Source organism: Lasioglossum baleicum, chromosome 17, assembly GCF_051020765.1.
Source record: "Lasioglossum baleicum chromosome 17, iyLasBale1, whole genome shotgun sequence".
Lineage (NCBI taxonomy): Eukaryota > Metazoa > Arthropoda > Insecta > Hymenoptera > Halictidae > Lasioglossum > Lasioglossum baleicum.
Genome location: NC_134945.1, coordinates 8,178,523 through 8,201,216, shown reverse-complemented (window position 1 = coordinate 8,201,216; position 22,694 = coordinate 8,178,523). Strand labels below are relative to the sequence as shown.

General features: G+C 43.7%; 3 protein-coding genes and 1 pseudogene across 7 annotated transcripts; 2 read left to right on the top strand and 2 right to left on the bottom strand.

Moving 5' to 3' along the window:
• The first annotated feature begins 3,304 nt into the window (after positions 1-3,304).
• LOC143217759 (U2 spliceosomal RNA) lies at positions 3,305-3,483 on the top strand (annotated as a pseudogene).
• Positions 3,484-4,424: 941 nt separating this feature from the next.
• Positions 4,425-5,554, bottom strand: LOC143217548 (uncharacterized). Its single transcript, XM_076441936.1, has 2 exons — positions 5,425-5,554; positions 4,425-5,365 (listed from the first exon to the last, which is right to left on the bottom strand). Exons 1-2 carry the CDS (start codon positions 5,552-5,554, stop codon positions 4,425-4,427), a joined length of 1,071 nt encoding a protein of 356 aa, XP_076298051.1.
• Positions 5,555-10,554: 5,000 nt separating this feature from the next.
• On the top strand, positions 10,555-18,636 carry LOC143217432 (uncharacterized). Of its 5 annotated transcripts, XM_076441703.1 has the most exons (11): positions 10,720-10,965; positions 11,059-11,182; positions 11,341-12,163; positions 12,266-12,523; positions 12,585-12,861; positions 15,192-15,490; positions 15,570-15,713; positions 17,631-17,874; positions 17,966-18,108; positions 18,185-18,320; positions 18,387-18,636. In XM_076441703.1, exons 3-11 carry the CDS (start codon positions 11,348-11,350, stop codon positions 18,566-18,568), a joined length of 2,499 nt encoding a protein of 832 aa, XP_076297818.1. In that variant the 5' UTR covers positions 10,720-10,965; positions 11,059-11,182; positions 11,341-11,347; the 3' UTR covers positions 18,569-18,636. The 5 variants fall into 5 exon arrangements, with proteins under 5 accessions (XP_076297815.1, XP_076297814.1, XP_076297818.1 ...); XM_076441700.1 differs by lacking the exons at positions 10,720-10,965; positions 11,059-11,182 and adding an exon at positions 10,555-10,713 and having other exon boundaries at positions 12,269-12,523; XM_076441699.1 differs by lacking the exons at positions 10,720-10,965; positions 11,059-11,182 and adding an exon at positions 10,555-10,713.
• Positions 18,637-18,992: 356 nt separating this feature from the next.
• Eif6 (eukaryotic translation initiation factor 6) lies at positions 18,993-22,656 on the bottom strand. Its single transcript, XM_076441714.1, has 6 exons — positions 22,520-22,656; positions 22,240-22,325; positions 21,974-22,149; positions 21,212-21,388; positions 19,433-19,614; positions 18,993-19,351 (listed from the first exon to the last, which is right to left on the bottom strand). The coding sequence occupies exons 1-6, from the start codon at positions 22,624-22,626 to the stop codon at positions 19,342-19,344; spliced, it is 738 nt and encodes a 245-aa protein (XP_076297829.1). The 5' UTR covers positions 22,627-22,656; the 3' UTR covers positions 18,993-19,341.
• Positions 22,657-22,694: the final 38 nt, after the last annotated feature.

Sequence of the window (22,694 nt, the reverse complement as noted above, 5' to 3'; positions counted from 1 at the left end):
GCCCCACGCGGCCGAGGCCGCCCCCAAAAGATAATCCAGAGCATTTGTTCAATTTACAGAGTTATGGACGATTTCTACGACGAGTTAAGGGACCTGTTCGGCGACCTGTCAGACGACGACGAGAGGCCCCGGACGCCAACCACTCCCGCATACTTAGTGCAAGGGGGGGACCAGGCAAAGGACCCACCACGGAAGGAAGGACCAACACCACCCACAGCCACACCAGCCGGAACCACCAAGTTCCGGATCCCGAAGCTCTGTGGGGCCCGCGGAGGGACAGCCAACAGGGAGAAGCCGCCACCACCGACCATCATGGCCGCAACGGCCAAGCCAGAAGGTCCCTCAGGGAGCGAGGCCACGGCACGAAAAGCCACCCGCCCGCGACCAGTCGCTACATCACGGCGAACGCCAGGTGGACCCGACAGGGAGAGGGATGACACCATCACCCCACCGAACAAAAAAAAGAAAACGGTGATCCGGGCGGTAACTTGGCGACCAGGACCAGCGGATGAGGGCAACCGGCCACGATCCGAATCGACCTCCAGCTCCCGGTCCAGCTCATCCACGATTCCACCCACAACCATCGAGGAACACCGGAGAATGGCGGGACACGGGCCGTCCATTGGGCTCCCCGCAGGGCTCCCCGAGCCGCCCAATTGGTGGAAGAAGGGGGACACGGAGGCCCTGCGACCACCGGTCAAACGAGTTTCACGGATGCAGGGGAAACGACCAGTACCCCGGAAACCGTGTCAGCACAGCGAGGCGCGTCCGCCAAAACCAGGGACCACCCCGCACCAGAAGATCCAGGCAACAGCACCTCCATCCAGGGAGAAATGGGTCCGGCTACTAAGAGAGGCCCCACCGCCCGAAAGGCCACAGCCTAGACTCTCGACGACCACCGAAGAAGGACCAGCAACTCGGACCACCCGGTATATGGCCACCGAAAGGAAGCCAGGAACGGCAAAACAGGGGCCAACCCACCCGCCACGGCAACAGGACCAGCGGTCATCACTCGCCACAGAAGAACCAGCGGCACCAGAAGGCCACGAAGACCGGGCGAAGGGACAAGAACACGCAACCAGCGATATCACGGGGCCTCGAAACCAGGGACCAGGGAACGGGGGTTTCCCCGCGCCACCGGACCACGTCGACGTACGGACACCAATACGGTACAAGGGAAAGGACGCACCGTGCCCGTCCACATGGTACATACTACCGAACGGGAGGCGCGTTGAGGTACCTCTGCGGCTGGTCACCGCTAAACGGTTCGTAACGTCAATGGAAGATGAAAGATGGGTCCTCAACTTCGACCGATCCGGACGGCTAAGGAGATGCCGACAACGCGAGGCCACAACCGCCGACACAGCACACCAGTAAAAGCAGTGAATCAGAGCAAATGTAAAATCAAACTTCTTCTCAGTATTACAAACACCACCGGAACAATCATGTATCAAACAGATTTTGCTTACTCTTGTTAATAAAACCCGCCTCACAGCCTTTCGCTCGCTACCCCGAAGAAGGAGGGGGGTGTAACAGACCTACATAACGTAGGCCTGTTACGAGCAAACCCCTAGCAAACCTCCACCGGTTATACACAACGTCGCGATCTAGTAACGTACCACCGGCCTCCTGTCACAACAACAACACCGCCTGTACCGCACGTACCCCGCACCCAGGCCCGTATTCCAACGGGAATCCAAATCAAATTTCCAAAATACTGTTCGAAAGACGGTATACGTCATTATCAAAATACCGCACCGCACCACCATCCCTTACCACCGAACCGTTCCTATAAAAGCCGTCGCGAACAGACTAAAATCACCTGAGTCTGCCAGCAGTTATCCAGGGACAACATCGTGCGATATTCCAGTGCTGTGAGTATTCTACCTGTAACCGTTGTCCACGTCTCCGCCGTTATCGGCATCCTGGTTCCGCTGGTACGAGCCGTGCTCTACCTCGAAAACCCGGTGCGTCACCGGTCTCTTTCGCTAGGCGCGTCGCCTCCGAGAGTCGACGATCAAGAAGCGGTGTGTCACCCCTTCGGCCTCGTCGGAACCCTGCCGTCCTGCCCGTCCGCTGGTGCGAGCCGTGCTCCACCTCGAACACCCGGTGCGTCACCGGTCACTTTCGCCAGGCGCGTCGCCTCCGAGAGCCCGCGAACAAGAAGCGGTGCGTCACCCCTTTGACTTCGTTGGAGAACCTCCTGTCCAGTTATCCTGTACTTCCGCTGGTGCGAGCTGTGCTCCACCTCGAACACCCGGTGCGTCACCGGTCACTTTCGCCAGGCGCGTCGCCTCCGAGAGCCGACGAACAAGAAGCGGTGCGTCACCCCTTTGACTTCGTCGGAGAACCTCCTGTGTGGATTGGCCCAATATGCTCATATTAAGATCAGTCTCTTCCCACTAATCGAGGGAATACCTCTGCTCCCACCTCGTGCCAAAATTTTCATTTCGAGCGCCGCAACGCTCAAGTTTACGCGAGTTTCTGTGCATCAACACCTGGAGCGGAGGCGCGATCGGGGCGCGACTAGCCGCCGAGGAGGAGGACCACATCATCAGCGTCTCAAAGTGCTGCGTATTAGCACGAAATACGCAAGCATGATGCGCCGGCTCATTGTCTCCGAGACCATCCGGTGGGGTCGGGACATCTACGTGGAGCACGTGTCGGGGGTCCGACAGTATGCTGCTGCTCCTGCCGCCGTCCCCGCCCCGGAGTTTCCCCTGCCCCCTGGTGCGGTGAATGTGCCCCCCCCCCCCGCGGCCCCCTCAAATATATCGCGCCCCGAATGTTTAAATAATGTTGACAACAATAACAACGACAGCAATGAAAATGATAATGATTTGACTCAGGGCCACCTCGGCCCTGTATAATTTTATATTAATTATTACCGAGGGCGACGAGCCCACAGCACGCCTCTTTCTCTATCTCTCTATCTTTTTCTACTCTATCATTCTCTATCTTTCGTCTTCCTTCCCTTGCTGTCTTTCTACTTCTATCAAACCTAGTCATCTACCTAGTTTAAGTTCTCTGGCGTGCCGCGGGCCGTCCCAACACGTTTATTTTAATCTCTGACAAGGCTCGTGCCGCTAATTTTACATTTTGATTATTATTATGCTATTTATTGACGTGTGGATGTGTGAGTGTGTGTGTGTGCGTGTACGTCTGAATGTGTTTGTCACGTTGGGGGACAGTCCCCCCGCGCCGCACCGCCCCCCCCCACCAAAGAGATGTGTATTTATGTAAAACTTGCCCTCGCCGAAAGGCGACAATATTGTACCGCCCCCGAGCATCAGCTCGGGGGACGATTCTTTGAAATAAAAATGCCTTTATCTGTTCTTATCAGCTTAATATCTGATACACTCCTCATCGGGGAGTCAGAATATTAACTCGATTTTTGGGAATTGACTGAGCGGTCGGGGCTTGCTCCCCCTCGGTCACGGGTCGGCCACGCATTGCAGTGCCGTGTGGATTGGCCCAATCTGCTCAATACAACTATAACAGTCAATTCCCAATAAATCGAGGGACTATCTGCTCCCAAAATTTCGGTTACGAGCACCGCAGCTCAAGTTCGCGAGTTTCGTGCGTGTGCATCACCTGGAGCCGAGGAGCGATCGGGGCGCGATTGGCCGCCGAGGAGGAGGACCTCATCATCAGCGTCTCCACCGAGCAGCCGGGAACACCGTGGACACCCCTGCAGGACCTCGAGTGGGGTAAGTGATCGACTCCCTCTCTTACTCTCTTCCCCCGCGCGAACACCAGTGCGTTAACCCGCACAGCCGTTCAGCGCGGTTACCCCTCCCCTCCGTTCGTTGTTATTCGTCTTTGTCCTGTCGACACTTAGCACTGCTAATTGTTTGTCAGGATAAATTCAATAACAGCCAACGGCTCTTTCCTAGGTCGTTAGAACAAAGGAATTCCGGAACGTTCGTTTCGGAATTACGTAACGCTTCGTAAACGTTTCGACAAATTTCACAATTATAACATCAATTTACTCGACGTCAGTCTAAGTTATTAATCATTTTGTTGTAAGAGAACTCAAAAATTACTGTGGAATGAGAGGAGAGAACACGAGGAAAAGAGAAATAAGAACACGTGCTCGTTTGTGCTTGAGATGTACGATTTCTGCTATTTATTCCGATGCTAAGCGGTAGACTCGTGTCGCAAGACTGGAGACTCGACAGGGCACGCCCGAAAACAAAGATCTAAATGTGTATGTGCGAATAGCTGAAACAGAGTGTTATTAGAGTGTGTGTATACAAAGTGCGAAATGGAAACGTGTAAACAGTAGTCGTAGCCCTGTCGAGAACGTTCGAAAAGATACCGGGTGATTGAAATTAAAGAGATGCATCTGGAGTGTTTGATTTTGCCGCAACATTCCGCCCACCTTGCCAATCTTGTAAAGAGTGGCAATGATTTAGCGCCGACTAGTCCTTGGTTGACAGCGTTGATTCTGTTGAGTTATCGTCGTTGGTTGAGATGGGCAGCATGACAAGTTTCACAATCGGTCGTTTATAAACCGAATGTTGGGTTTTCACGGTAGCAACCCGAACTAGATTGTCCTGACCAGGGTGGACGTCAATGATCCGTCCTAGAGCCCATTTTGACGGTGGATATCGTTCGTCTGCGACGAGCACGAGAGATCCGATTTTGAACGCGTCAGATCTGCGTTGCCACTTGGAAATCGTCTGGAGATGTTGAAGGTATTCGGCACTCCAGCGTTTCCAAAATCGTTCCAGCATCTGACGCAAAAGTTGCCATCGTGAAAGTCGAGAGTTTGGCAGATCGATGATTGCAGGCTCAGGAGTGGTCGTTAATGCCGTACCAATGAGAAAATGACCCGGGGTAAGAGCTGATGGATCCGTTGGGTCATCCGAGAGCGGGCAAAGAGGGCGCGAGTTGAGGATGGCCTCAATCTGCGAGAGCAATGTTGAAAATTCCTCGTAAGTGAGGCCAGTGTCTCCGATGACTCTTTTGAGGTGAAACTTTACGGATTTGACAGCCGCTTCCCATTTCCCTCCGAAGTGTGGTGATGATGGTGGATTAAATTTCCAGCGAGTTCCATCATTCGCAAAAATGTTGGCGAGAGCGGCTGCTTCTTTGGAGGAAGCTTGAAAAAGGTTTCGCAGTTCCTTGTCAGCACCGATGAAATTGGTGCCACAGTCACTGCTGAGCGTTGCACAGATGCCTCGTCGACTTATAAAACGTTTATAAGCGGCGATGAAGCCGTTGGTGGAATAGTCGGTAGCTATTTCCAAGTGAACAGCTGAAGACGAGAGACAAACGAAGAGGACGATATAGCCTTTGTACGTCTTCGCGCCTCGACCGCGAAACGTCCGAAGAGTTAGAGGGCCAGCGTAATCAACTCCTGCGTGAAGGAATGGGCGAGACGGGGTCGCACGAGACTGGGGTAGTTGCCCCATTAACTGTTGTCCAAGAGTGGCTCGTTGTCGTGTACATTGTACACAGCGATGGATGAATGAGCGAACTGGAACACGACCGCCGACGATCCAATATCGTCTTCGCAGGGTTGTGAGTGTGAGTTGGGCTCCCCCATGAAATATACGGCGATGAGCCTCGTCGATGATGAGGGTTGTGAGCGCCAATTCTCGCGGTAAAATGAGAGGATGTTTCTCGTCATGATCGAGAAGAGAGTTTTGGAGCCGTCCTCCAACGCGTAACAAATTCGATCCGTCGAGGAAGGGAATGAGACGAAGCAGTGAGCTTGATCGTGAGATGTGCTTGCCTCGCCGTAATTGATTAATTTCAACTTTAAAGAACGCTGTCTGAGTGAGCTTCACCCAGAAAAGACGTGCGTGATTAAGTTCTTCGGGAGTCAGCGACGAGGATTAATCTGCGGCGCCCTTATTGCGTCGAAACTTTTCGAGGGCGCGAAAACACCATGCTGTGATGCGTAGAAGAGTCCTTAGACTCGAGAACCTGTCCACGAGATTCCAGACTACTGGAGGTTCGTCATGATTCGCGATTGTGACGGGAACTTTGCGAAATTCAAGGGCAATGTCTGGATCTAGCGACGGGGTGGAGCGCGGCCAATGAGTTGAGTGCTTTGAGAGCCACGCGGGACCATTCCACCAAAGTGCGTGCTCTCTCAGCTCGGTAGGAGATAGTCCACGCGAGGCACAGTCGGCAGGATTGTCCTTCCCTGAGATGTGATGCCATTGACAGTTCGAGAGTTCTTGAATTTCGGTTACACGGTTTTGAACGAAATCCGCCCACCGACGGGCGTCACCACGAATGTACGCGAGCGCGACTGTGGAATCCGTCCACAGATGAATTGGAACCTTTTCGAGATCGAGCGTTTTTCGAATTATCGACATATGACGAACCAAGAGGAGTGCGGCTGAGAGTTCGAGTCGAGGAACCGTAACTTTGTTGAGAGGAGCGACTCGGGTCTTAGCGGAGACAAGCGTCACGCGAGCGTCATTCAGATCTGCAATCACGCGAAGGTAAATTACTGCACCGAGCGCCGATTGAGAAGCGTCAGAAAACCCGTGCAACTCGACTACGGATGAGGACGCGCTGTACCCGAGCCACCGAGGCACTGAAATTGAGGAAATTGGCCCAACGTGTTGAAGGTCATTCACTGATATTCCGTAGTTGGTTCGATTTGAGCCGTTGAAAACAACACGGACTTTCGTGGTTGAGCTGGACTCTCGAATAACTGAATGATGAGGAAGATAAAAGGCATTTTGAGGCAGTGAGGTTTCAGTCGGGACGAGAGCCATGTGATTGAGAGCTTCATACTCATTCATAAACTTTGAGTATGCTGCTTTGATAGATGAGTCCAGAGCGAAACGATTCTCCTGACGTATGAGAGCGCGTAATGCGGGAGTATACGAGTTTCCGAGAGATCTTCTGGCTTATACTTCAAAGGTATGCGTACGATATAGCGTCCGTTCGAGTCGCGAGAGTGCGTTTCCTTGAAGAATTGTTCGCACTGATATTCCGCTTCGGAGAGCGCGATGCGCGGCGCGGGAGTAGCTTCTTCTTGTTCCCAGAATCGTTGGACCAAACCATGGAGTTCGAGGTCAACGGAACATTGTAACCCTTGTGCTGGATGCTCACCAAGATCTGAGTGCGGCTCAGATGAGACGGAACCAGAGAGAATCCATCCTAGAGTGGTTTTTTGAGCGATGGGGCTGCCGGGACCGCCTTGCGGATTCCTTCCTCGAGGATTGCGCTATAAACTTCCGTGCCGAGAATCAAGTCAATTCTCGCCGCTGAGGAGAACTCAGGATCTGCTAGCTCAAGACTTTCGAGGTGTGGCCATGGATTTCTGATAACTCTGCTTGGTGGTGTATACGATGTCAACTTTGAAAGAACGTAAGCGTTCACTGAGAGCGAAAACACGGGACTCATACGCGAAGCGATAGTCACATTGATGAGTCCCCGAGAGACTGTCGAACGTTGAGCACCAATACCGTTAATCGGAAGAGAAATTCGTTGTCGCGGTAATTTGAGACATTGGGCAAGAGATTCCGTTATGAACGAGACCTCTGATCCTTGATCGAGAAGGGCTCGAGCTTCGTACGATTCACCGTAGCATGAAGTGACTTTGACAAGAGCGGTCGCGAGTAGGACAGGTTCGTAGTGTACCGAGACAGAGAGAGCGATATTCGTCGAAGCGGCCGTTCCCGCTTGAATATTTTCACGACGCGGAGGCACGGACGCGGGAGTTTTTTCAACGGCTGTAACGAATGCCGGTGAGTTAGGCTCCTGCAGGTTCGAAACGGCGGGAGCTTTGTTTTCCGACGAATTGTTCGATCGATGGATTGACGTGTGATGAGAATTCCCACAGATTCGGCACCGTTTGATTGACCGACAGTTGCGAAATTGATGCGGACCGAGGCAGTTAAAGCAGAGATTCTTCTGTTTAAGAAAATCTTGCCGTTGCTCAATAGTTTTGCGGTGGTAATCTGGACACGCCGAAAGATAATGAGCACCACTGCAAAGCGTACACGATAACGTAGATGATTTGATTTCTCTCTCTGAAGTGCCGTCGCTTGTTGAATTCGCGACAGCTTGATGTGATTTTGCACTCGATTGAGGTTTTCCGGAAGAAGCCGAGCGCGATTTTTGAGTCCCCGTAGCTCGTGCTACAGCTTCGAGAGCACGTATCGACTCAGAAGATACTTTTCGAGCTCCGCGAATGTCGCGGGTGTAGTTTCCGCGCCGATTTGTTGTTCCCAGTCCATTAGGGTTTCCGGGTCGAGTTTGTTAGTCACCATATACACGATGAGACAATCCCACGAATCAGTAGGACACCCGAGAGATCGGAGTGCACCGAGAGTTTCTTTTACTCCTCCAAGAAGTGATTTAATTTGGTTTGCCGATTGTTGAGTCACGTGTTGGAGGGAGAACATCGAAGCGAGATGCGAGTCGATGAGCACTCGCTGTTTTCGTATCGGTCGACTAGAACATTCCACGCAGGCTCGAAATTGTCATCGGTGACGTCAATGTTCACAACGAGCTGCAATGCTTCACCGGATAAATTTATCTTGAGATACTGCAATTTCTCTACATCAGATATCTCTTTGTTCTTGATAATCATTGAAATGAAGAGATCACGGAAGTGTCGCCATTCGCGATATATTCCGGAGAAACGCGGTAGGTATATGCGCGGGAGTTGTCGAGGGCTAGGCGCGTGATTCGCGCACGAGGCATTCGATTCGATCGAAGATGGCTGTCCTACCTTTGTGATGAGCTCGTTCCGATATGAGAGCATTTCGGACTTGGAGTCGATATACGCTTCTTCACAAACCTCATAGAAATTCTCTTTGAAATACGAGAGCTCTGCCCGGTCTTCAGGTTTTAGAGATGTGAGCAAGTCATGATTGTCCTGAAACTTCTTCCAATTGGCGTCCAGGAGTTCGATGCGAGTCTGGACACTTTCAGGAGTGCGCTTCTTGATTTCTAATTTTTTGAGGTTAGGCGCAGCACGACTGATCAAACCGTGGAGTTCCTTTTGTTTTTCAACAGCGTTGCGCACCGAAACCGACATGATTGATAGTCTCTCGTAATGAAATACGTCTCTTGGAGCGAGCGAGTTCAGTTTTCACAGCACACGGCGTTCACTTTCGGACACACGCGAGCACGCGGAGAGAGTAGAGTAAGAGCGAGACACAGATAACTCTGTTCACTAAACACGCGCAGTTTGCTAAGCGATTTCGAGCACGGTTCTCGCACGTTTTCCACAGTAATCCGGCTCGAAGGACCAGAAATGTTGTAAGAGAACTCAAAAATTACTATGGAATGAGAGGAGAGAACACGAGGAAAAGAGAAATAAGAACACGTGCTCGTTTGTGCTTGAGATGTACGATTTCTGCTATTTATTCCGATGCTAAGCGGTAGACTCGTGTCGCAAGACTGGAGACTCGACAGGGCACGCCCGAAAACAAAGATCTAAATGTGTATGTGCGAATAGCTGAAACAGAGTGTTATTAGAGTGTGTGTATACAAAGTGTGAAATGGAAACGTGTAAACAGTAGTCGTAGCCCTGTCGAGAACGTTCGAAAAGATACCGGGTGATTGAAATTAAAGAGATGCATCTGGAGTGTTTGATTTTGCCGCAACACATTTAATAACTTAGTTCTGTTCCGAGTACTTTGTTGCTGCTAGTTGTGAAATTTGGGAGCAATCCTGTGCCGGATATTAATAATAATTCAATACTAAACATCTTTTCGTTTAATACCGGCACGTCGGAACGTACGACGATTTTGCGTGCGTTCTTCCGGAGCAAACTAACTCCGGAGTAACTTTGATTCCGATCAGAGACCGCCGAATTGTTTAATCGAGTCCGCTCGATTAAATTAATTCGGTTTAATCCTTTCAGTCACCGATCCGAGTAGGCCTTGGAGATTCTTCAGACTCGAGCTGAAGAATTTCTCAAAGTACCGCCAAGTATCGGTGCAGCCCCCTAGCGGTAGATCCTTGCACGAGGAGCTGGAACGAGTTCCTCGATCGACCGCTAGATAGCCCCCCTTGATGGTGTCTCTTAGTGTGATAAGTACCGTGCTGCCCTCTCAAAAACAGGCTGAATCCCAGCCCGGCCGGCAGGCCCTGGGCTCGAGCCCCCGGCAGGTGATATTCGCGCCATTTTGTGCACAGGGGCCCGGCTACATCGGCCGATCGGCCTGTCTGGGTCTCGACGCAGCTCCAAGCGTTGTGTTTGCCCGTAACCTGTAGGTCAGGGGCTCTGCTAGCTGGGTCCGGCGGTAGGCTCGGTCAGACTGTGCTGTCTGGGTATATACATATCATCTACACACAGTTTTCGTACATTACAAAGTTAATGAATTGGTAATTATTTTTAAATAAGCATTTGATGTACATCATTGCAATAAATAAAATTTTGAATATAATTTACATTTGGTTTGATTTGCTTTTACAAAAACTTACGTTGAAATACTTTATTTGTAAAAGATTGAGATTGATTTGCAAAAGGGTGAATTTGGAGTGCAAAACCTGTACGTGTACAAACCGAAATACGCGCCCAAGTGGAGTTTTCCACGAGTTCACATCGTGTGACCGGAGCTTCATTTTTCGCTCGTTCCTATAACGAAATAAGCAGGATATAAAATGATAGAGGGGATAGCAATGAGTTGTTATCGTATAGAACACATAGAACTGAGATCGGAATCGGACTGTAGCATTTTCTTTCAGGCAAATGATAGACGCATTCCGTATGCAACCTGTGCGGTAATAGTTTGTAAATATATCGAAAGTCCGAGGGCATCTAATTAATGCGCAAGAGACAAGTCAGGGCGATTCTGTTTCGAAGTCAGTTCTGCTCGTTTCTAACGAAAGCGATGCGCGACATTGTTCCTTATCGCTATGAATGATTGAATAGATTTCATTTCGAAAAAAAATATACGCAAATCAACGAATCTTCGCTTAGCTACACTTGTTTCTAACAATCAGCTGACTTCCGGAACTCGTACGGGAGACGAAGTTAGTGTGAGGCAGTGTGAGGCCTCTCGTTCTTTTTCACTTGACACCGCTGCGTTCTAACAACCGAATAACACACGGTCTCATTTTTCCCAGTACACCAGTACACCTAACAATCAAGGACTGACACTCGATTCGTTTATTCCGTGAGCTCGCGTAAGAGTACACTAATGTTGAATACCGCCTAATCGTTAAACCGTCGGAAAAGTAATTTTTTAAGGTAAAAAACTTGCCAACACATTTTTCTTCTGGTGAAATTCCGTCTCATTTGATACAGTCCGTCGCTGATTCGATAACACGAAATTGTCAATCGCGTTTCGGTCACGTTCTCGTTTGCTTTTTAATAGAATAAAAATTTATGCCTTCGTGTTTTTTCAGATATAATATGAATTCTCAAGAAGGTACAAGCAATAACCAAAACAAAACAGAGACAAAAGTGGATGGACATTTAAAGAAAAGTAATAGCAATCAACCGATCGAAAGTAGATTATGTGGAGATCAGTTAAAGTTAAATAATAAGATAGGTGAGAACAGTGCCAAGAACCTTCTGTCTTCTATGCCTTCGGTCGCGTTGGCTAATGGCACAAGATCCGTGCAAGCCGCCACGTCTGGTTTCAATAATTCTATGGACCAAGACACGAATCAGGACATGGTGAACGCGAGTGTATCTTCCATATTTTTAAATACCAATAGTATCAAGCCTCAAACTGTAAATTCTACCGTCACCAGTCAATTGAAGCATAAGACTATAATGAACACGAGCGCTTTAAACTTGCCTAAGCCTCAGATGCATTTAAACTTATCTTCTAATCAAAGTAACTCGCATTCGAATCACACTTTTGTACCAGTCTCATACAACACCGGCGCCGCATCCAATCCGATTACACATTTAAGTAACACAGCGTCCGCTTCGTCTACAATTCCGCCGAACATGTTGCTACCTAGACCAAATGAGGATATCGACATGAAGAACAACGTAGATTACGTGTCTGGAATTGAGAAGTGTCCGTCGAAAGTATCGTGCAGTTCGGATTCTAGTCCTGAAGTGGACAGCGCCTGGCCATCTAGATCCTATGTTTCTAAATGTGTATTAAATAATATAGGAGGCAGCGTAGGCTCTACGAGTCAAGGGACGTGCTGTTTCCTAAGACCTAACATTAACGGAAACAGAGAAGTGGCAGGGCCGAGCGGGTTGCAAAAGGTAACTATCAAAGAATCCCAAAAGTTTTTAGAACTTCCCGCGCGTCCCTGGGAAATATCATTTCACTCGCTGTTGTATAAATATTTATTCGATTTTCTTCAGCAGCAAAGCACGCAGAGAGAGCAAAACGAAAGGAGAGATTCTAGTTCTGGAAACGAGGGCGACATGTCGGATGGGGAAGATTATTGTATTTACACGTACAAGGGAAACGACGACGCGGTTCACTTGGCTCAAAGAGGAGAGGCGAACCACGGGCAACTGGAAGAAGGCGAGGAGGACGGACAATCTCATAGCGGTAGATCCAGTCCAGAGATGGACTTTTTAGAAATGGATTTTGATCCTGGGCCTTCCTGCGAACAGGTATTGAACGATCCTGATGGAAGCGTAACACGTTTCTCACGGCTGTGTCTTCCTCTCGCAGGACACTGGAGATAGCGACTTGGCCTCTATAAACGAAGACATACAGAATATAGCGTTAGACAACGTAGAGCAGGATCCAGTATTAAACGATTTAAGTAGCGGTAAAGTAGTATCACGACAAGGAATTGCATCTACGTCGCAACATCTGAAACAGAGCGTACAGAACGTGAACCATGTAGAACCTCAACCGTGTTCATCAACTAGCCAGTCCACACCAGAACCGAGCGTGAAACCAAGTCATCCTTCGCCATGGATGCCAAGTACCAGTGGCGCAACCGGTATACTTTATTTCTGGTATACCACGTGAAGGTACACTGCTAAAAACAATTAGGGGATATTGTACAGGGTGAGTTTGAAGAAACAGAACACTTAAATATCTCCGTTATTTTTCGTTGTACAAAAGAACTTCTTAGGACAAAGTTACACTGTCTGAACGGCCACATGTAACGGTGTAAGGGAAAAAAAATTCGAGGTCATTTTTTTAATGAGATTTCAAGGTCATCTATATTTTTTAAAATGGAATCAACTGGACATTCGTTATAAAAAAGTACTATACTATGTTTGTCGAAAAGTTAGTAGTTCGGGAGATATTTCAATTTAATAACTCTAGAACACCATTCCTGTCTTACTAAGACATTACACAAGTAAGTAAACGCTAACATCAATTTCAATTTCAATGTCAATTTTTCAATTCCAACTTTAATTTCAACTTCAACTCTTCCATTTCAACTTCAACTCTTCCATTCCAACTTCAATTTCTATCCTTCCATTTCAACTTCAATTTTTCAATTTCATTTCGTTAATATCAACTTCAATTTCAATATCAACCCTTCAACTTCAATTGCAATATCAACCCTAAGACTTCAATTTCAATATCAACCCTAAAACTTCAATTTCAATTTTTCAATTTCAACGTCAATTTTCCAATTTCAATTCGTTAATTTCAACTCTACAATTACAACGTCAATTTTTCAATTTCATTTAGTTGAGTCCAACTCTTCAACTTCAATTTGTGAATTTCTACTCTTCAATTTCAAATTTTCAATTTCAACGTCAATTTCAATATCAGCCCTTCAACTTCAACTTTTCAATTTCAACGTCAATTTTTCAATTTCAACATCAATTTTTCCATTTCAACTTCTACTCTTCAATTTACACTAGCAAGTAAACACTAACGTCTTAGTACGACAGAATTGAACAATTAAAGTTGAAATTGAAAAATTGACGTTGAAATTGAAGAGTAGAAATTAACAAAATGAAATTGAAAAAATGAAGTTGAAATGGGAGAGTTAAAATTGAAGTTGAAGTTAAAGTTGAAATGGAAAAATTAAAAATGAAGTTGAAGAGTTGATATTGAAATTGAAATTGAAGAGTTGAAATTAACGAATTGAAATTGAAAAATTGATGTCGAAATTGAAAAATTGAAATTGAAGTTGAAGGTTTGATATTGAAATTGAAGTCTTAGGGTTGATATTGCAATTGAAGTTGAAGGGTTGATATTGAAATTGAAGTTGATATTAACGAAATGAAATTGAAAAATTGAAGTTGAAATGGAAGGATAGAAATTGGAGTTGAAATGGAAGAGTTGAAGTTGAAATTGAAAAATTGACATTGAAATTTAAATTGATGTTAGCGTTTACTTACTTGTGTAATGTCTTAGTAAGACAGTAATGGTGTTCTAGAGTTATTAAATTGAAATATCTCCTGAACTACTAACTTTTCGACATACATGGGCTAGTACTTTTCTATAACGAATGTCCAACTGCACCGATTGATGTATCAAAAAATACCTCAGTCCATTTAAAAAAATATCGATGACCTTGAAATCTCATTAAAAAATGACCTTGAAAATTTTTTCCCTTACACCGTTACATGTAGCTCTTCAAACTTTGTCCTAAGAAGTTTTTTTGTACAACGAAAAAGTAACGGAGATATTTAGGTGTTCTGTTTCTTCGGACTCGCCCTGTATGAAAGTTTCGGTAGCGAGGGATAAATGCAATATTTACATTCTTCAGCCGAAATGCATAAATTCGTTGACGCCGGCACTCAAAGTTTGCCGGACGCAACATCAAGCGTTAACAGACATGTTAGGTTAGTAGACAGCATTTATTCTTTATGCAGAATAAAAATTTTTTACCTGAAGCGCAAGAAACTGAAATGAAGTAGAAACGTATTTTCTTTGTTAACACATTACCGACCGGAGATTATTGCATAATTTTGAAAAATGTATGGTACATGGCTAAACCCTTCCTAATGGACCTTTGAATAGCAACAGCAATTTTAATTGTGAACTAAGAAGTCACCCTTAATAACGTCATTTAAAATTGCAATGTTAAAAAAAATTTCTATGCTTCCTTTTGGCACAGCATAATTATCGAAAATCCTATTAATAGGCTTCCGGTAGGTAAAGTGTTAATATCTGTAATAGGTTGAATCTAGTATAACAGTACAATTAAATTCTACTAATGTTTTCACCGTTTTAAATTACACCGAATCATTTCTGTCACAAATGCATAAACTCCGCTGTCTATCGATGAGAATAGAATGTTCCCCAATTGTTTTGAGCAGCGAATCTGCACAGAGATCATATCTATGTACGATTTTATAGAAAAATGGGACACTGCCGGCTTATATCGTAATACAGGATGTCCGTTGCGAGAATCGTACGGATATCACAACACAAGTGGAGATCTTATTTCGCCCGGTGATAACAGAGACACCGAATCGGAGCTGTGGGCTGAATCTTCAATGGCTTCGGTCTCGGAGAGCTCTTACTTGAAGCTGCTATTTAAAAATTTAAATTCTGGAAGAGTGAATCTCAGTTCGACCCTCTACCATCGTATAATGGCGAAGAAACTGATGCTCAATAAACAGGCCGAGTTCAACCAGAGTGGCGACTCCAATCTAGTTAATATGCTTTAACATTACGATCTTGAACAAAATCTGTACCTTATTTGTGCTTTATACGAATTTCTTTCTTTCGCAGGATATCGAATTATCCAATGAACGATTAGACGGGCTTTTACCGGTGGAAAAAGTTATGTTATGGAGCGAGAAGGAAGCTACGGTGAAACAAGTTACCCAAATTGAAACGTCTGCGTGCGGTGCTACTTCTGCGATCAATGCTTTGGTATGTACAATTGGTTACCTTGTATGTGCAGGGTGTTTCGTTTATCTGGAAACGGAAATATCTTGTGACGCACTGAAGTTACGAAAACAATTTGCTCAGAAAAGTTGTTCGGTACGAAGCACAGTGTGTCGTCCAATGGAAAAAAGTCCGTAAATCAAAGTGTAAGATCGGCAAAGGCTATACCAGGGTTTGGAGGTTTAATCGAGCTTGGACCATTCGATAGCCTACCCAAAAAGACCCCTCTCTGCCAAGTTTCAGCCCCATATCTCATCTGTAAGGGTAGTTATCGAGAAAAATCGAAAAACCTGTTTTTGGCCCATTTTCCCTATTTATTGACAATTAAAAATTTTGAAAAAATCTGACACATTTCGGACACTAAGCCACATATCAAGTATCATTTTCAGATTTTTTCGTTGCAAACTCTGCTTGTAAAAAATGAAAAACACGAAAAAAATCGAAAAAATGCAGATTTCATATCAAATCTAGAGACACTATCACAGATTTAATTTAGCAATGAGATATTACCGTACGTATTATGCTCAATTTTTTTCAAATTCTTGACAGTGGTGCGTCATAGTTAAAATAAAATAAAAACCACTTTTTTCGGCGTTTTTCCTAAGTTACACTTATCTTTTCTCAATCTTAAAAATATATTATGTAATATTAAACGTTCCTACGTTCAGAGAAACATCTTCCAGACTTTAAAACTTGCGTAAAAACATTTTTTAACTATGTTCAGACTATTTCAAAATAATTTTTTCGCAAAAATATATTCTTAAATATTTTATAAATAAACAATAGTTTTCTAAAAGTTGAAAATGAAGTTGAAGAATTGATATTGAAATTGAAGTTGAAATGGAAAAATTGATGTTGAAATTGAAGAGTTGAAATTAATTAATTGAAATTGAAAAATTCAAGTTGAAACTGTAAATTGAAATTGAAGAGTTGAAGTTGAAATGGAAAAATTTATGTTGAAATGAACGAATAGAAATCAAAAAATTGAAATTGGAAAATTGACATTGAAATTGAAGAGTTGAAGGTAGTGAATTGAAATTGAAAAATTGACGTTGAAATTGAAAAATTGAAATTAAAGAGTTCAAATTGAAGTTGAAATTGAAGGGTTGATATTTAAATTGATGTTGAAAGGTTGAAATTGAAATGGAAAAAGTGATGTTGAAATTGAAGAGTTGAAATTAGCGAATTGAAAAATTGAAGTTGAAATTGGAAAATTGACGTTGAAATTGAAATTGAAGAGTTCAAATTGAAGTTGAAATGGAAAAATTAATGTTGAAATTGAAGAGTTGAAATTAACGAATTGAAATTAAAAAATTGAAGTTGAAGGGTTGATATCAAATTGAAGTTTTAGGGTTGATATTGACATTGAAGTTATAGGGTTGATATTGACTTTGAAGTTCTAGGGTTGATATTGACATTGAAGTTGAAGGGTTGATATTGAAATTGAAGTTGAAATGGAAAAATTAATATTGAAATTGAAAAATTGAAGTTGAAGGGTTGATATTAAAATTGAAGTTTTAGGGTTGATATTGACATTGAAGTTCTAAGGTTGATATTGACATTGAAGGGTTGATATTGAAATTGATGTTGATATTGAAATTGAAGTTGAAATGGAAAAAGTGATGTTGAAATTGAAGAGTTGAAATTAGCGAAGTGAAATTGAAAAATTGAAGTTGAAGGGTTGATATTAAAATTGAAGTTTTAGGGTTGATATTGCCATTGAAGTTCTAGGGTTGATATTGACATTGAAGTTGAAGGGTTGATATTAAAATTGAAGTTGATATTAACGAAATGAAGCTCGTATAGCCTTTTTTTCTTAACTTCAGTGCGTCACGAGATATTCCCATTTTCATCCTGTGTATATGAATGACGTATCAATCTAATCGAGGAACGTTTTTACAGTTGGCTTTAAATGTATCATTTTCGCTGGAGGCGTTATTAAACGGTGTGAACACTAGACAAAGAGAACCAGGCTCGCCGTTACCCAGATATTTGTACAGCCGATCTGTAGCAGGAGCGACTCACAGAGATTTGGCGCGAGGTATAGCTTCGTGTACAAACGGTTCGGTTATCACGAAATTCTTCGCGTTCTATCCGGAAAGAAAAGTGTCTTTGTCTCACTGGCTGCATTATTGGATTTCGAGAGGTGACTCAACTGAGAAAGTCGAATATATTGATCGAAATCGATTGTCAAATATATTGATCTTTATTGTACAAGTGTAAAATCTCTCTTAAAGGAGCTGCGCCCATCGCAACGTTGAATTTACAACATTGTGGAGTAGGATGCGATATTCCAGATGCATGGCATCATCAAATGATATTTGGCGTGGGACAGGCAGGCATATATTTAACCAATCCATTAGAGTGTTTAGCCGAACAGGTTGGTTGAAAGAATTGTAGAAACTTAATCATTAGTCGCTTAAATCGGTATCGAGTTGTTGGATTTTTCTTTTCAGTACGTGTGGCATCAACTTGTAAGTCCTAGTATATTGCTTATTCGGAGAGCAGATGTTTTGGCTCATTGGAACGCTAATACAGATCTAACGCCACTCGCCACTATGAATCACAGGTGGCGAAAGCTCAATGTTCTCGGTACGTAAATTAATCATTCGTTAATCGCTACGGCGGAGTGTAATATTTTGATTTGTTTTCTTTCAGGGCAAGTTGTAAATATGGTACGAGAAGCAATGACTCAAAAACGACAGCTTAGTAATGCTAATACCGGTACAACTCACATTCGTATCCCTGCGTCTTATCAAGCAGGTATTACATTAGTTATGTGTGCAGATTCCGCTGCTGCTTCCGAGTTGTTACACGCTGAACAATTACCATTGCTCTAGTCTTGTTAATCAAAATTTATAGAATCCAGGCTGCCCTCCCTTTTCTCTTTTTTTTTATTTGTAATAAACTGAATTAGCAGGCTGGTCCGCACAATGTTGTTTACAATAGTTCATTTATTATATATGTATAAGGCAGTTAGAGAGAGAGTGTCAGAATCGAAATGATTTACTTTTTTGACAGAAAAAATGTTTATATTCAAAGAGATTATCGATTGAAATATATTTCAATAAAATATTTCCGTTTTATATGCAGTTATATTTATAAATTCGTGAATTCTCGAAAGAACATTCGACAAAAATGAAAAATCGTACATTCTCTTTCTGTATACTCTTAAAAAAGAAAAGCTTAAAATATTTAAAAATCCACGGGACTTATATATCGCAACGTACAGTCGGAGTGTTCGCGTAATTATTCGATAAGAGGTAAGTAATCATATCTTGTATTTAAACTGTTGTCGTCCGTCTTTTCGTACGAGGTATTTCAAAATCACGGTACACAGTAAAAATTCGTTATGCTGGTGTTCAGGTAGAACATAATGATGATACATTTTGTATGAACCCTTCGTACAGAATATTACGTTACAGTTCTATATCGTAGTCTATCGATGGAATTATAAAGAAAGTATGGTTCCTGCAGGTGTGTCGTCGCTCTTGCAATGTACCAATCTCTCTCTCAGTTCATTTAATATAACATAAATATTTAATTTATGTACACAGTGCAATTCTACCATCCACCGAACTGTCCACGGTCCTCTTAGAAAGTTTAAATTCATTTAAGACATACTGAAACAAATGAGAAAGAACGTTGATTATCGTTACGATCAATTAAATAACATATTAAAACAATTCGCTGTGTATATTTACCTTTCTATAAGCGACGCACGCATAGTTGATGTAATCGCGGCTGGGGCAGCATCGTTTAGTTTAAAGACACTTTCGATAACCGAGAGTTCTGTCGAGGTTGTGTCCATGCCACAGAAGGCAGCCCAATCGTTTACGACCATTCCTGCGGCTATTACGTCGCTGCCTCTATTTACTGTTCCTGCCTGTTTAATACAACAATAAATAGCTAAATATTTTTTGCACGCTGCGTATATTCTTATATACAGTAATGTGCCATTCTAAGACCGGCGGAGGACACGGCTCCATGTCCCTTCTACCCAAAATTGTAGCCCCCTCAGCAAAGAAGTTTCGCTTCAATAATGGAAAATAAAGAAGTTTTGTAACTGGATTAGGCAGTGGCATTAGGCCCCTTTACCTAAAGGAGTTGGGGAGCCCACGGAAACCTTTTTATGAAGTGAAACTTCTTTGCCGAGGGGGCTACAATTTTCTAGTGTTACGGAAGTGAAATTTCGCAAATAACCTCGAATAGTTTGACAAGTAACATTTTCATAATTAATTTACTAACTTTAAAGACTTGTAGAATGTAAAATGAAGCCATGGCTACATTCCCATTTCAGTTTCATGCAGGTTTGATGCTTAAATTGTTAGTTATTAACAAATTTCGGAGAAGTGGTATGTTATGTATGTCTGTCCTTGTCGCACAGTTCGACCCTCCTTGTCTTACGCATTATGGGAACTTCAGAAACAAGCAGCCCGCGCAACAATTGTTAATAACTAATTAACCAGAGTTAATTTGTGAACATTTACAATTGGATAACATGGAGTCAACCTCCAGCTGCTTTCACATGCAGTTTCCCATCGGATTTTGTTCCGACTGAAAGATTTCTAAACAATTATCCAAACCCTTGTTCTAAACTAACCTAAAAAATTTTGACGGGTGTCAGGTAAGCAAAAAAAACAATTGAAACAATTGGCTTGCGATAGCTAAAATATGATACGAATATTCTTGATTCAATTTTGTCTAAATGTCTTGCAAATACTGCATCGATAGTTGTTCCTAATCTTGTTTGTCACTTCATTAGGATTATTTACCATTTCCCATCTTAATTTACTTCTAAACATTAGTAGACTGCAAGAAAGTTTCACTTCTGCCGCGCGTGGTTCTCCATGCAATTTTTTTTTGCTCACCTAACACCTGTCAAAATTTTTCAGGTTAATTTAGAACAAGGGTTTGGATAATGGTTTATAAATCTTTCAGTCGGAACAAAATCCGATGAGAAACTGCATGTGAAAGCAGAAACCAATTGCAAATGTTCACAAATTAACTCTGGTTAATTAGTTCCCATGATGCGTAAGACAAGGAGGGTCGAACTGTGCGACAAGGACAGACATACATAACATACCACTTCTCCGAAATTTGTTAATAACTAAAAATTTAAGCATCAAACCTGCATGAAACTGAAATGGGAATGTAGCCAAGGCTTCAGTTTACATTCTACAATCTTAAAAGTTCACCAACGAAGTCTTTAAAGTTAGTAAATTAATTATGACAATGTTACTTGTCAAACTATTCGAGGTTATTCGCGAAATTTCGTCACTTCCGTAACACTAGAAAATTGTAGCCCCCTCGGCAAAGAAGTTTCACTTCATAAAAAGGTTTCCGTGGGCTCCCCAACTCCTTTAGGTAAAGGGGCCTATTGCCACTGCCTATTGCACACCTATTGTATATAGGTCACAACACACAGAACGGAGAATCGACTTAGAATGGGACATTACTGTAGCTATGTTAAGCGATCTTACAGCAAGCGGCACTTGTAGTAAAGACGACAACTCGTCTTGGTCCTGTATAGATGTTTTCGGATGTACCAGACCACCCTGATTCGATAACACAGTGTACGAACCTATTAGGACGTTACTTGCCACAGTTTGCCTGAATACTTCTACCTTTAGAGTATCGGCTAAAATCTCTTCTGTTTCCTGTTGACAAACATTCAAATTAGAGATTCGAAGCTTCAAACGGCCCAACATTATATAATTTTCTCTATTCAGGCTTTCGGGCGTAAGCCGGATAAAATATAAAAGTTCACTCTCATTCTGTACATGCGTAGATGGAAAAGATCGATGGACTCGACTTTTTCTCAAAGTTCTAATCACTGTAAAATAAATCGGAGCGCAAAGGGTTAATGTTATGACGCCGGAAAGTCACAGAAAATTTCAGATGAGTCACATCTTTGGGCTCGAGAGCAGGGTTACCATATTTTGCGGGTATCGGGCAACCGAGCCCCTTGCGCCCTTCGCCCAGCTGTGCAGCAAGGCGCAAGCCCGAAGCAAGGCGGGCTCTGCCGCGCAGCTGGGCGTGGAACGCTAGGGTAAGGGGCTCGGTTGCCCGATACCCGCAAAATATGGTAACCCTGCTCAAGAGCCTTCGACTCTTAGGCTAATTTATTCCCCCTAGTCAGGTGGTCGAAGTCTTTGAAACTTGGTATCAAATTTTAGAGACAGTCTCGTGAATCTCGCATTATGTTGCGTCTCAACACATTCCTACCGACAATAAGTACTTACTCTGTCGAGATCAGGGTGCACCAGAGCCACATGATCGTTGCATGCAATAACGTTACCAAGAGCAGAGAGCCTCTCCTCTACTCGCTGGACTTTGACGTCATCCGGCAGTGAATTTCGTATGTGCTGTAATTCCGTGTCTGTCGTTGTGTTCGGTACCAGGAGACCATTTTTGTTTCCTAATCAAATTCATCTTGTTTCAAATGTCTATATAGATAGTCGATTGCGTTCAATGTCTTTCAGTTTCACAATTTTCAATATTTACTTACCAACACACAATCGACCAATAATTCGACATCCTGCTACCGACGCATGAATGACAGGAATGATCTCGGATAATTCATCTTCGAATACACTGCAATTACGATGTTATGCATTTTATTAGCACAGCGAGTGGTTTCATTGCAGTTTGCGTGAAAGCAATCGGAGGAGCTTGATAGATTTGCACACGCGAGAATGATCGTACCGAGATAGCTCTCCGAACGATTTGTTGTTCTGAAGAAAGATTTTAGAGATCGATGTGAACAATTTTCTTATCTATATTGTTACCTGTAGAAATTCTCGGAACCGCCAATTGCGACCAGGCAGTAAGAATTCGTCAGCTTGGAGAAAACGCCGACTTCGTTGTTGTTCTCGAATTGCACACGTACCGCCATGATAGCAAAATTACAATTTACATTAACAGGCTCGGGTTCCGAAGGAATTTTGAAAACACGACGCGTCG